Source organism: Ochotona princeps, chromosome 6 (assembly GCF_030435755.1).
Source record: "Ochotona princeps isolate mOchPri1 chromosome 6, mOchPri1.hap1, whole genome shotgun sequence".
Classification (NCBI taxonomy): domain Eukaryota; kingdom Metazoa; phylum Chordata; class Mammalia; order Lagomorpha; family Ochotonidae; genus Ochotona; species Ochotona princeps.
The window spans coordinates 28,244,462-28,258,625 of NC_080837.1; the positions used below are offsets into that span (position 1 = coordinate 28,244,462).

The window sequence follows — 14,164 nt, forward strand, 5'->3', positions numbered from 1 at the left end:
GGTTGTTAGGCACTAGAGCTGGGGGCAGAGAATGACTAAAAAAGGGTGTGGGTAGACTTCCGGGGTGACAGCTACGTTCCACATCTTGACTTTAGTGTAGCTGTACAACTGTGTACAACCGTCAAAGCTCAAAGAACTGTCCATTAAAAGGGGGAATTTTAACTGTATACAAATTATGCTTTGAGAAAAAAAAAAAACACAAAAGGCTCAATGTTCTTTGGGCGTCAGAGGAATCACCAGATAATCTATAGGGCTCGCATTTTTATACGATTAACTTTAAAAAATCAAGTCAGAAAATATTTTAATATTTTACTTTCTAAAATATGAAGAAGACTATGTTAGCTTACTGTTAGGGAACAAAAGGTTTACTACATGGCACAAAGAATTAGACTCCTCTATCAAAACTGCCCAGAACCCAGCCCAGGCCCAAGTGACTCAAAGCAACACAAAACAACTCTACTTGGCACACCTACCTTAATATTATTCAAATTAACTTCAACAAGACGAGCATCATTTTCTTTAATTCTCCTTAAACTCTCCTCAACATTGGTTGGATTCGGTGGCTCATCAAATACTGGAACAATCTTCTCACCTTTTACCACATCTATAACAACAAACAAAAAGTTGGCAAGCTTCCTAATATGATCTGATCACAACTATGAAGCATTCCTGTCAAAACAAAAACCAAAACCCTGCATCTGAGCTAAAACCAAAACCCTGCATCAGAACTAAGTGTCCTGAAACACAGGGGACAGAAAAACAGAAGGTCTGTCATAAGGCTGCAATGAGCCAAATGCAGAATGTAGAAAATTCTTCCCAACAATCCAACTTCTTTGAGAAATGATAGTATGAAAAAAAGAGGAAAAGAGATTGCAGAGCAGTGTGAAAATTGGAGACAGAAAGACAGCTAACTGCAGCATGTAACCTTTATTTGGATCCTCAGTTGAACCAAATGTGAAAGTTTTTTGAAATCTGGATATTGACTGGGTATTACATGGTAAGATGGGCTACTGTTAATTCTTATGTTTGATAATGACATTGTGGATATAATGAAAGACTATTATTTATGAGAGATGTCTACAGAAATCCTTATGAGTAAAGTAATGCAAGTGAAAGGCAAATGGTGGGATGCGGAAGGAATAAAACAAGGATGGCCAGACAGCAGCAACAGCTGAAGGCAGGTGGTGCAAACATTATGTTCTCTTCTTTCACGCAAGCCTGAACACTTCTGTAGTGAAAATATAAACAAGCAAAGGGAATAACCAATTTATAGAACATCATAAAATGGAACATGAAGCAGTGGAGTGACATATTTCCATATATACTAGGTACAATACAAGTATGATACACTGCTAAGGGACATGTTACATGGCAGGAGGTTGAGTCCTACTTATTTAATTACTGTAAAATCCCAACTCCCTCACGTGCAAATGAAGGATAATAATGCCAATTTCATAGAAATGCAGTGAGAACTAAACAAAAATATTCCACATTCAAGAGGATTGTGGCATAGTGGGTAAAGCCACCACGTATGATGCTGACATCCCATATGGGTGCTGGTTTGTATCTTGGCTGCTCCCTTCCAATCTAACTCGTGGCTCCTGGCTTTGGCCCGGCTCAGCCCTGGCCACTGTGGCCATCTGGGGAGTGAACCTATGGCTGGAAGCTCTCTTTCTCTCTTTTAAAGATTTATTTATTTTTATTGGAAAGGCAGATTTACAGAAAGAAGGAGAGACAGACAGAAAGATCTTCCATCCGATAGTTCACTCCCAACTGGCGAAACCAGCGGGAGCTGAGCCAATCTGAAGCCAGGAGCTTCTTTAGGGTTTCCCATGCGGGTGCAGGGTCCCAAGACCTTGGGTCATCCTCGACTGCCTTCCCAGGCCACACGCATGGCCACTGTGACACAAACCGGTGCCCATACACGATCCTGATGTGAGCAAGGCAAGCACTATAGCCACTAGGCTACCACGTTGGGCACTGATTTCATTCTTGATAAAACCTGCATGACTCAACACTCTGAGATGTACTTTTAAAAAATCTCAGGCTGAATAGTTTTGTGGTTTCTCTTGAAAATAATTTCATAATGTAGTTTCGTTAGTCTTAAATTCCTTGAAAATCAGTGATACTTAGGACAAAATGTCAAAAATCCAGTTCAACCAGCTTTTATAACGTTTACCACTCATACTACTAAGTAAGGTTCTTATTACATTTGCTGATAGAATAAGCATCAAATGTTTAACATTCAGGCCCTGGATCTCTTGACCTGGCCATGCAGTGGGGTCGTGCAGCCCAGACAACAATGGCACCAGGCGAATCCCTCAGGTTGCCTGGAGGCACACTCTGGGGTGTGGGGATGTGGGGTTACAGGGGGTCTGGGGGATGATGCAGGTGGGGGCAAACAAGGAGTTGAGGGTTCATGTCCAGGTGAGGAATGACTACTTAGGGACTTCCATAGACAAGGCCAGTGTACCTCCAGGTAAGTGAGGGGGCTGAGACTGAGCTGTTTTGGGGGGGGCAGAAAGACCTTTTAACGGTCAGACTAAAGCACCAGCACCCATGGGAGACCTGAGCTGGGGTAGCTAGCATCGACTACCACTGAATACCACTCATGGCGTACACTAAAGCTAGGACTGAGGCCTACTGGGCAGGGTTGATCACAGCACCCACAGTGAGTGGGAACAGGAGATGGGTACTGTTAGGCTGGCCCATGACACTAACCAGCATGCGAGACAATCAGGTCTGGGGACAGAATTGGGGGTGTGTATGTAATGTGGGCTAATTCCCACTGCCACGTGCAAGATCTGGGGCTGGAATAGGCCTGGTTGCGGAGCTAAGGAAACATTCCAGCTTCCCACTGGTGAGCCCAAGAGCTGGAATTAGGGCAGAAGTCTGGGCTGGACATGGCTGCAGTCTCCCTCGGCATGGGTGTGGACTCAGTGTGGGGTAAGCCAGACTGGACTAGACTCCAGCTGAACCATGTGAGAGCTGTGTCTGGGTGTGGACCAGGTGTGACTGGGCTGTAACACCCAATAGTAAGAACTGAAATGGGTGTGGGCCGGTTGGGCAAAAGCCACTGCTCCTGTCAGGACAGGAGGTGGACTAAGTCAATCTGGGCAAGACTCACCGGTGTGCGCGAGATCTGCCACTGGGACAAGACCTGATAGAGGAGCTTGGGGAACACCCTTGTCAGGACATAGTCCTTGCAGGTGAGCACAAGAACCAAGGAAAGGAGCAGCCCAGACCAGGCTGGGCCAGTTCATAACATCTACTGGCAGATCTGAGAACCAAGATTGGGTGTAGGACGGGCTAGGTTCTGGGGCCAGCCTGCGTGGTGGGTGCCAAGTTCGTGAGCCCTGAGCATGCTGGCTTACTTCTGAAGTCAAAGATAGTAAAATTAAATGATTGTGCAGAGGCTTGTGACTGTCTGAGTAAATAGAAAGGACATTTTCTTCTTGAGCTGTTACAAGAGGGCACTAAGAGAGTGTCCACGTCTCTTCTTTTCGCCGACTCTGCACACCCTTCTCCAGCTCCGAACTCGGCTGGACTTGGCCTGCAGCACCCACTTTTCCCTTAACCCTTGATCCTTCCCACCCTGAGCAACTATGGAAACATGATCAAAGATAAAAATTAAAAATTAAGCCAATGCTGAAGTTGTTATATGGAGAAAACTATATTTAAGTAAAGAATTAGAATTCACAAAGCATTTAAAGTACTCACTTGAAAAATGTTCTTGGTTGACGCCGTTACTACTTCCCACGACATTACAGAACTGTGCATTCGTTATCAAATTGTGCATCCCAAGAATGGCTATAACATAAAAAGGGAAACTTTTATTTCTACCTGTTTTAAATATAAACAATTAATTTTACAACCAAATCTTTTTTTGTGAATAATGTTAACATTCTCTGGATATTATCTTGCTAAATTCAGTAAGATTTATCAGCTATGGAGAGATATTAACTATTATCTACGATCTCTCATCAACCCCCTGTCCCCTCCCTGCTCCCATTTCTGCTTGAATTCATCAGAAGCAGCTGGACTCAGCGTCTAAAAGCAGATAGATGCTTTGCTCCCTCTAGTGGCGAAGAGAAGAACCGACACCTCCAAGCATCTGCTGTTTATTATCAGCTCAACTGCTCCCTCTGCTGGCACTAACACCTTGATCTGGCCAGCTCCAAGCTTCTTCCCAGAGAATCCTCACCACTTCCTTCAAACATGTGACTTTTGGGGGTTATCTCCCCATGCAACATAAAATAAATGTGTGTGGGTAGGTGGGGGGAGGAACTGGGAGGGATAAGTGAAAGCGGGAATACTGAAAGCAACAAGGAGGTGTGCAATGTTGCACACAAGCTGGAGAAGCGCATGGTTGGCTCAGGCCTTACTGCTGCACCTGCTTCCTGGTTACCCATCTCTGGGCCTTTGTAAAGCAGGACAGCAGCTGAGCCTGAAGACTCTGCCTCTGACAGCCTCTAGTGCGGCAGGGCATGAAAGATTTTCAGTAAAACGCAAATTTGGCAACATGGGAAAATATACAACGTAAAATAAACCCTATCAATACAAAAAAAATCAAGAATCTTTAAGAAAATCAAATCATTCAAGTCAGATTTTACCCTTGAAAATACAAAGCCAAATACGTGGTTACTGGTTCAATGGCACACTCCAGGTGAAGCAGGCACACCGTGACACCTGTCTCTGTGAGGCCGCTCCCCCGCAGCCGCTCGCTCCCCCGCAGCCGCTCGCTCCCCCGCAGCCGCCCGCAGCCGCTCACTCCCCCGCAGCCGCTCGCTCCCCCGCAGCCGCTCGCTCCCAGGCCCGCGGTGGAGGACCTACCCGCGAGGTCGCACAGCTCCGTGTCGGAAGCACTCGTCAGCGCCTCTTCTAGTTCGGGATCCAGAGCGATGCTTTCTTCAGTGAAAGTCTGCACAGGTTTTTGTTTGGGAATAAATATCTTCCCTGTAAAATAAAACATTCTGTTAACTCCACTACGGCTTCTATTCACTTCTGACCATTTTAACCCTCTACAAAACATTACTAAAGAATGAACAACTAAAAATCAAGCTGAATAATTATGTTTCATCTTCCACACCACATACAGGTTTGCCAGGGCAATACTTTGGCTGTACAAACTGAAAAGTGAGAAAACTTCTTATATGTGGGAATAATAAGATGGCTTTTGGAGTAACTATGAGTTAATTCATAAACTGACTTAATAATAATAATAAAGAAACAGAAAGCAGACAATGGAAAACCTATAAACCTATGCTGTTGCTTTGTTTTTTTTCTTTAAAGGCACAAGAATCACAGTATTCTTCTTCAGCAATAAATTGTCAGCCATTTTGGGGACAGCAGAGGCAATTATGGTATGTCTTTTTTAAAAATTTAGTTATTTTTACTGGAAAGGCAAACATATACAGAGAAGATACAGAGAGAAAATCTTCCGTCCGCTGGTTCACTGCCCAAGTGACTGCAATGGCTGTAGCTGAGCTGATCTGAAGCCAGGAGCCAGGAGCTTCTTCTGCGTCTCCCACGAGGGTGTAGGGTCTCAAGGCTTTGGGCCATCCTCAACTGCTTTCCCAGGCCACAGGCAGGGAGCTGCATGGGAAGCAGGGCTGCCGGGATTAGAACCGGCGCCCATATGGGATCCCGGCGTGTTCAAGGCGAGGACTTTAGCTGCTAGGCCACGCCGCCGGGCCCGTAAGCACGTTTTTAAACAGAAGACTTTATTAGTGTCCAGTGGAGGCATAGGGAGTCTTGATAAATGTTTGAAAATGTGACTTAAGACATACCATGGGCTCAGCCAGTAGCCCAGTGGGCAAAATCCTCACTTTGCATGCACCGGGATCCCATATGGGTGCCAGTTCTAATCCCGGCTGCTCCACTTTCATCCAACCACCTGCTTGTGGCCTGGGAAAGCAGTTGAGGACGGCCCAAAGCCTTGGGAACCTGCACCAGCATGGGAGACCCGGACGAGGTCCCTGGCTTCAGATCGGTGCAGCACCGGCCGCTGCGCTCACTTGGGGAGTGAATCATTGGACGGAAGATCTTCCTCTCTGTCTCTCCTCCTCTCTGTATATCTGACTTTGTAATAAAAATAAATAAATCTTTAAAAAAAATAAAAATAAATAAAAATGTGCTTACTTGGGACCTGCACCATGGCTCAGTGGGTTAAGCTGCTGCTTGTGGGGATGGCACCCCATAGGAGACCCAGCTGCTCTAGTTCTGATCCAGGTCCCTGCTATTACCCCTGGGAAAGCAGGAAGACGGCCCACGTGCTTGAGTCCCTGCACCCACATAGGAGACACAGATGAGGTTGTAAAATCCCAGCTTTGGCCTGGTCAATCCTTGGCCATAGAGGCCATTTGGAGAGTAAACCAGTGGGATAGAAGATCTCTCTTACTCTCTTCTCCTCTATATAATTCTTTCAAATAAATTTATACCAAAAAAATGGTACTTTGTCTAGAAATAAAGTCTTTACTCATGAATACCAAGATTTATAATCTGTAATGCAAGGCTGAATATAAAAAGGGGGAAATGTTAACATAATGGTAGCACTATGCAATCAGACAATATACACTCAGGCAAGGTGGTGACTGGGCTTCCAGGCTTGTTTCTGGTTTCTTCCCCAAGGCGGGTGAAAATTACGTTTTTTAAAAGATTTATTTATTTACTTCCATTGGAAAGTCAGATATACAGAAGAGGAAAGACAGAGAAATATCTTCCATCCGCTGATTTCACTCCCCAAGGAGCCGCAACAGCAGGTGAAAACTCTAACTCAAACTACCTGAGGGCCCAATGCAGTAGCCTAGCAGCTAAAGTCCTCGCCTTGCATGTGCCCAGGATCCCATACGGGCGCCGGTTTTAATCCTGCCTGCTCCACTTCCTATCCAGCTCCTGCTTGTGGCCTGGGAAAGCAGTAGATGGCTTAAGGTCTTTGGACTCTGCATCCATCTGGGAGTCCCAGAAGAGGCTCCCGGCTCCTGGCTTCAAATCGGCTCAGCTCTGGACGTAATGGATGCTCGGGACGAGGATCAGTGGACGGGAGATCTTTTTCTCTGTATCTCCTTCTCTCTGTATATCTGCCTTCCCAATAAATAAACAAACCTTAAAAAAAAAAAAAAACTACCTGAAAAGGCTTCTGTGTAAATTTTTTAAACCAATTATTTTCTCCTATATCAATGAGCTACTAGGAAGAAATGTGAAAATGCCTAGCCCTAAAATCTAAGAAGTGCTCTACAAAGGAAATTTTCACTGGTGTACAAAATTAGAGCAGTGTTCTACACTTCTTAAGGTAACAGTCAGTTGCAGTAACCATAAGGAACTCCTCCACAACACAAGAATGGTCTCACAAATTTGAACAAGGTGGGTTAGGTAGTTTCTGTAAAACCCATCTTAAAAGATAATTATTTTAATCTATTTCAATGACAAGTAGTAACAGAACAGAGGGAAATCTCCAACTGCTGGCTTCCTTCCCAAATGCCCACAGCAGCCAGGGCTGGACCAGACCAAAGCACATTGTCGGATCCCTCTGCCTGGGGCACTGGCATCCCGTAGGCCCTGGTTCGTGCCCCAGATGCTCCACGTCTGATCCAGCTCCCTGCTGATGCCAGGGAAAGCAGCAGAGAATGGCTGAAGTTCCTGGGCCCCTGGCTTTGGACAGGCCGGCCCTGACCTTAGGAAGCAATCTTGAGGATAGAAGATCGCTTTGTGTCTCCTCTAATCAAGTAAAATTAAAAAAATCTGAAAAAAAAATTGCTCCGATTTCTCTGAAGAAATCCTCTTATCGCTCCACACATGCTGTGTAACTTCCCCACCAAGTTCTTCAGCATTTTTATCAAGTCCCTGACTAGTTACCACCACCTGAGTCACCACTGTGACTTCTGTTTGCACTCTTCATCACGAGCCATATATTCTTGTTTTTGTGTGTTTTAAGATCACTGATTGATGACCATTTTGTATCATGTATAGCAGACTGAACGAATGATGTATCGGGGTTCACACTCCCATGTGAACACAAGGCTAGGGCATTTATTTACATGAAAGGAAGAATTAGAAGGAGTGAGAGGAAGATCTTTACCTGCTGGTTCACAGCCCAAATGGACACAAAGGCTAGGCTGGGGTAGAAGCCAGAAGCTTCATCGAGGCTCTCACATGGGCAGCAAAGCCCCAAACCTCTTGTCAGGTGCACCATCAAGGACTGGAAATGGAGAAGCCAGGACTGGAACTGGCATTCCCATGGCATGTCAGCACTTGGCTTACCACCACCCAAACTGGTTTCAAATTCTGAGGGAAGGACTGTAAGCTTCCCCTGTGGAACTGCGGAGATCTGCTATGCTCTCTACTTTTCTGAACTGTGATCTGTGACAGATTTCTTCCTGACACACAGCTGGCTGCCAGTTTTACGGGTAGCTGGGGAGACCTCTGTGCTCCAGGTCAGGTGCATGGGAGGTAGCATATTGAGTCCCAGCTCCCAGCTTTGGTCTGGCCAAGTCCTGGCTGTTGTAGGCATTTGTGGAGTGATTCAGTGGATCCAATGCCTTTCCAATCTTTTATTTTTGTTTTTGTTTTAAACTCTGGTGTCTGAGTGTCACACCTGAAATTGGGGTCGACTAGGTCTGCCGTGTTACATAGATGCATGGGAGTTTCTGAGCGCTCTCTAGGGACTCTAAGGCAGAGCAGGAAAGGCTGGCCAGCAGCTGATCATGGTACTCACTGCAAAAACTACAAATGCTATGGACCCTAAGGATGTAAGGCGATGCACACGGTAAACAGCCTGAATCACACACCCCACAGTGTGTGCAAATATCAAATAACAAAGCCGCACACCACAAACAGGACTTTTACTTGTCAATTAAGAAAAAACTACACATGCTATCATCTGGCTAACCATGCCTTATTTAAGGCACCAATGGAATCTAAAGCATTATAAAAATCTAAGATGTTTATTTTTATAATCCTTGTTCACATTCCTTATGAGGCACTATTCATATCTAATTTTCCCCTATAAATAAATCTTTGCTTATGCTTGCAAATAGAAAGTGAATTTCACCAGAACAAAAACAAGGCAAGAAAAAACAAAATTCCCAAGAAATTATGGAAATTATTTGATATGGATTTTTGCTGTTTTATACAGCCTGATATAGTTTGGTACTTCTGCTTTCTTAATTTTGCTAGTTTCTCTAAAAACAGATTGCTACAGGAATATTTAGCCTATACCACACTGTGTTATGTTTTTAACAAGAAAAGTAATTTATTCATATTTTACTCAAGGTTATTTTGTGAAAAACTATTTTTTTTTTAGTTAACAATAGAGGTAAAAAGAGACTGAGAGGGCTACCATCTGCTGGCTCAGCAGCCAGAGCCGGTGCACAACAGGAGCTCAGCACCCGGCCTCTTGAGCTATCACCTGCTGCCTCCGGAGGTCTGCATGAGCAGGAAGCTAGAAGAGGAACAGGAGCTTAGCCGGGGACCCAGGGACCCGAATGAGTATTTAAACACTAAGAAATTCTTTCTATGTATTCGTGTATGAAAGGTCTAGTTAAAGATAAAAACAGAGAAATTAAATTTGGAAGAAAGGATAAACTAGCCAAGACATAAATTTAGCATTATGAACTCAAAATCTAAGGAACTCTGTCTAAATTGATCCTAGGATATAGAAAAATCTCTTTTAAAATCTCAGTTGGGAGGCTCGTGCTGTGGCCTTGTAAGTTCAGCCTCTGCGTTTGGTGCCAGCATCCCATATGGGCATTGGTTCCAGTCTTGCCTCTCCAACTTCCAATCCAGCTGCCTACTCAGAGCCTGAGACAGCAACAGACGAGGGCCCAAGTCCTTGGATTCCTGCACCCAACGGCAGACATGAAAGGGGCTACGGGCTCCTGGCTTCTGCCTGGCCCAACATTTGGGTATTGAACCAGTGGCTCCCCTCTCCCTCCAGCCCCTTAACTCTGACCTTCAAACATGAACCTTGAAAACCCCCACACACACACACACACACACACACACATAACCCTCAGGGCTGGCACAATGACTCAACTGGCTAATCCTCTGCCTTGCAAATACCAGCATCCTATATGAGCACTGGCTCATGCCCTGGCTGCTCCATTTCCCTTCCAGCTCCCTGTTTGTGGATTTGGAAAAGCAGTGGAGGATAGTCCAAAGCCTTGGGACCCTGTGCCCACATAGGAGACCCAGAAGAAGCTTCTGGCTCCTGCCTTCAGATTAGCTCAGCTCTGGCCATTGAGGGCACTTGGGGAGTGACAGTGGATCATTCTCTCTGTCTCTCCTTTTCCTGTCTTTCCAATAAAAATAAATCTTTTTTTTTTTTAAAGATTTATTCATTTTATTACAGCCAGATATACAGAGAGGAGGAGAGAGAGAGGAAGATCTTCCGTCCAATGATTCACTCCCCAAGTGAGCCGCAACGGGCTGATGCATGCCAATCCGAAGCCGGGAACCTGGAACCTCTTCCTGGTCTCCCACACGGGTGCAGGGTCCCAAAGCATTGGGCCGTCCTCAACTGCTTTCCCAGGCCACAAGCAGGGAGCTGGATGGGAAGTGGGGCCACAGGGATTAGAACCGGTGCCCATATGGGATCCTGGCACGTTCAAGGCGAGGACTTTAGCCGCTAGGCCACGCCGCCGGGCCCTAAAAATAAATCTTAAAAAAAAAAAAAAAGGCAAACTTAAACACAGGAAGTAATCAATACTTCCCTAAGGTTGGGGAGGAGAATAGAGAGTATCTGCTCATGGCTAGGCTTCCTTTTGGGATAATCAAAATATTCTGGAGCCCAGAGCAATAGTGTAGCTGTTAAAGTCCTCACCTTGAACGTGCTGGGATCCCATATGGGTGCCAGTTCTAATCCTTGTAGCCCTGCTTCCCAGCCAGCTCCCTGCTTGTGGCCTGGGAAAGCAGTTGAGGACGCTCAAGGCCTTGGGACCCTGCACCAGCGTGGGAGACCTGGAACAAGCTCCTGGCTTCGGATTGGCTCAGCTCCAGCTACTGTAGTCACTTGGGGAGTGAACCATAGGATGGAAGATCTTCCTCTCTGTCTCTTCTCCTCTCTGTATATTTGCCTTTCAAATAAAAATAAGTAAATCTTTTTTAAAAAATTAAACATTCTAAACTTAAGATTATGGTACAGAATTCACAGATATAATAAAAACGGATGAATTATACACATTATACAGGTGTATTTTACAGTATGAAAAATCATAAAATCTTATCACCTTTATTAATAAAAATGTTTTTTAAAGATTTATTTATTTTTATTGGAGGTATATATATATATATATATATATATATATATATATATATATGTATATAAAAATATATAAATATAAATCTGTCCACTGGTTCACTCTCCAAATGGCCACAACAGCTGGAGATGAGCCAGTTCGAAGCCAGGAGCCATGAGCTTCTACTAGGTCTCCCACATGGGTACAGAGTCCCAAGGCTTTGGGCTGTCCTCTATTGCTTTCCCAGGCCACAAGCAGAGAGCTGGAAGGGAAGTGCAGCAGCTGGGATACAATACAAATTAGTGTCCATACAGGATCATGGTGCATGCCAAGATAAGGACTTTAGTTCCTAGGCTACTGTGCTGGGCCCAATAAGAATGTGCTCTTAGTATTAACTATATTTTGCTTTATTTTGAGAAAAATTAATATTTGGGTCTTTGAAATGTGGAGACAAACAGGTAATTTTTAAAAAAGGTTTATTTATTTTTCTTGCAAATCAGATATATATAGAGAGGAGAGACACAGAGGAAGATCTTCCATCCGATGATTCACTCCGCAAGCAGCCGCAACAACCAGTGCTGCGCCAGTCCAAAGCCAGGAGCCAGGAGCTCTTTCGGGTCTCCCACACGGGTACAGGGTCCCAAAGCTTTGGGCCTTCCTCGACTGCTTTCCCAGGCCACAAGCAGGAAGCTGGATGGGAAGTGGGGCCACAGGGATTAGAATCAGCGCCCATTTGGGATCCTGGTGCATTCAAGGAGAGGACTTTAGCCGCTAGGCCACCGTGCCAGGCACGAAAGAAAGGCAATTTTTTTAAAGACAAATTTGGTGAGGTAGTAAGTTTGTACATACTGGTCAAAATATATAATTTTCTAAGAAATGCATAATTAGCAAACTACTACAGCAATTTCCCATAACAGTAAATGCCTCTCTAAATGTGTATTAATCACCTGCAATTTAATTAGATTTAAAAATCTGAGTGATTTGCTGATTAATATAACAGATCTCATTTAAAATGGTTCAGTTTATACGCTTAGTCTCCTACATGATGAACAAAATGTTAGTATTTTGTGAGACGCAGAGTAATTCCACACTGGTCAATGTGTTGTTTCCAAACCGGGAAGTGTCTGGCAAGTTCCATCCCATGCTGCTTCCATCCCAAACCACCTACTAACATGCAAATACATTCATATCCTACTTTATTATTACCATCTTGATTCTGATCGGTTTTTTTTCAAGCATGCGTTGTTTCCCTACAGAAATCGTAATACTTTTATGATAAAATGACTTAATGTTTTTACAAACATAGTGTGTATGTATATAATAGCGAACATAATAGACACAGATTACTTCTGCTAGAATTTTTCATGAGGAAGAGAGCAAGAAAGAGGGCAGGCAAGGGAGAGTGACAAAGAGGAGAAGGGGCACTGACAAGGGGAGACAGGGAGGGGAAAACGACACCCGCTCACGGATTTTCAAAACAAACTGGAACCTAGGAGGATTAAAAACCAGACGGCACCTGACGTTCAGGGAAGGACTGGCTTGCCTTGGTACTTCTGAGGAACCTCCAGAGGGAACTATAATTCTTTCCCAGGTCAATGACCACTAACCTGTGTAATTACTACCCTGAAAGATTAAGTTATCCTACACTGATCTAACTTTTCCCCTGCTTTTTAAAATATGGTCTAACAGCAATGGCTTGTAACTTTCAATACTTGTATTGTTGAAGCCACATTTGAGAAAACTGCAATTTATTTTTTATCTTTCAGTAGAGCACATTCTATCTAGAATGATTTCAATTTAACACAGCAAAGTTCAAAACTGAAAGTTTAAGTTGAAATTGCAATTTCATAGCATAATTTAAGTAAGCAATGATTGTATCACAAAAAGTTTTAGTCAAAAAAATACGAAATGGCATCCTGCCCCCCACAAAGGAATCAAAACAAATGAAAACAGGGCTATAATTCTCAGTTGCTAAGAAGGTTAAAACAGTTTACTAATGTTTTTGCAACTACAAAATGGCAACTAAGGAAATGGAAGAAAACAAGATAAAACTTCACATAATACTAATTTACATGCACGGCATTCATCCAAGCCCATGTTGTTGCCAAGAGGGTGGGGAGAATATCCTGCCAAGATCCTTGTTACTGTCACAGAATCAGTAAGAGACACGCTGAATACCATTGAGCATTTTATTGCTAGGAGTTTTCTTTACTAGTCCTCATTGTTTTCGCTCTTAATCAAGTTGCAGCTACAACAAATGTCAAGAATTATCTAAGACACAGCTCCCTCACTCCTGATGAATATGTTCAAAAAGAAGAGACAGATGGCTCTCATGGCTCTCGGTTATTTCATACCGACAGAGTTGAAGGGTCCCAACTAACTTTCCTGGTTAGTTATAATCTCCAGGGGACTTTGGAATTTAACTTTTGACAGGAAGCACACCAACCTCAAAGCAACCAAATTGCTGAAAAGGCATTTCTGTTTTGAAACAACACAACAGCCGCTCAATATTGCAACTAAGGTCGCCAGCAATAGCCGCTCAATATTGCAACTAAGGTCACCAGCAATAGCCGCTCAATATTGCAACTAAGGTCGCCAGCAATAGCCGCTCAATATTGCAACTAAGGTCGCCAGCAATAGCTGCTCAATATTGCAACTAAGGTCGCCAGCAATAGCTGCTCAATATTGCAACTAAGGTCACCAGCAATAGCCGCTCAATATTGCAACTAAGGTCGCCAGCAAATGCCCATTCAGAAAATGTTTAATAAATTTATGTAGACTAGAAAACAAGCTAGAAAAAGGAAATCAAAATAACAGATCATTACCTTTGGACAGCGAATGCTCTAAAACAGGAAACTGGGTATCTATAGCATCCTAATTTAGAGAATTCTACCTCTAGCCAAGATGGAGCTATCAGGGGCAGGATTTAG

At 43.9% G+C, this 14,164-nt stretch overlaps 1 protein-coding gene across 3 annotated transcripts in view; it reads right to left on the reverse strand.

The window, feature by feature from the left end:
* Positions 1-14,164, reverse strand: part of TMOD3 (tropomodulin 3) — a 76,353-nt gene that overhangs the window by 12,146 nt on the left and 50,043 nt on the right. For all 3 annotated transcript variants that reach the window (XM_058665844.1, XM_058665845.1, XM_058665846.1), the window contains exons 4-6: positions 4,834-4,956; positions 3,721-3,810; positions 474-604 (exon numbers count right to left, since the gene is read on the reverse strand). In XM_058665844.1, coding sequence (XP_058521827.1) covers positions 474-604; positions 3,721-3,810; positions 4,834-4,956 — 344 coding nt within the window. The remainder of the gene's footprint in view (positions 1-473; positions 605-3,720; positions 3,811-4,833; positions 4,957-14,164) is intronic.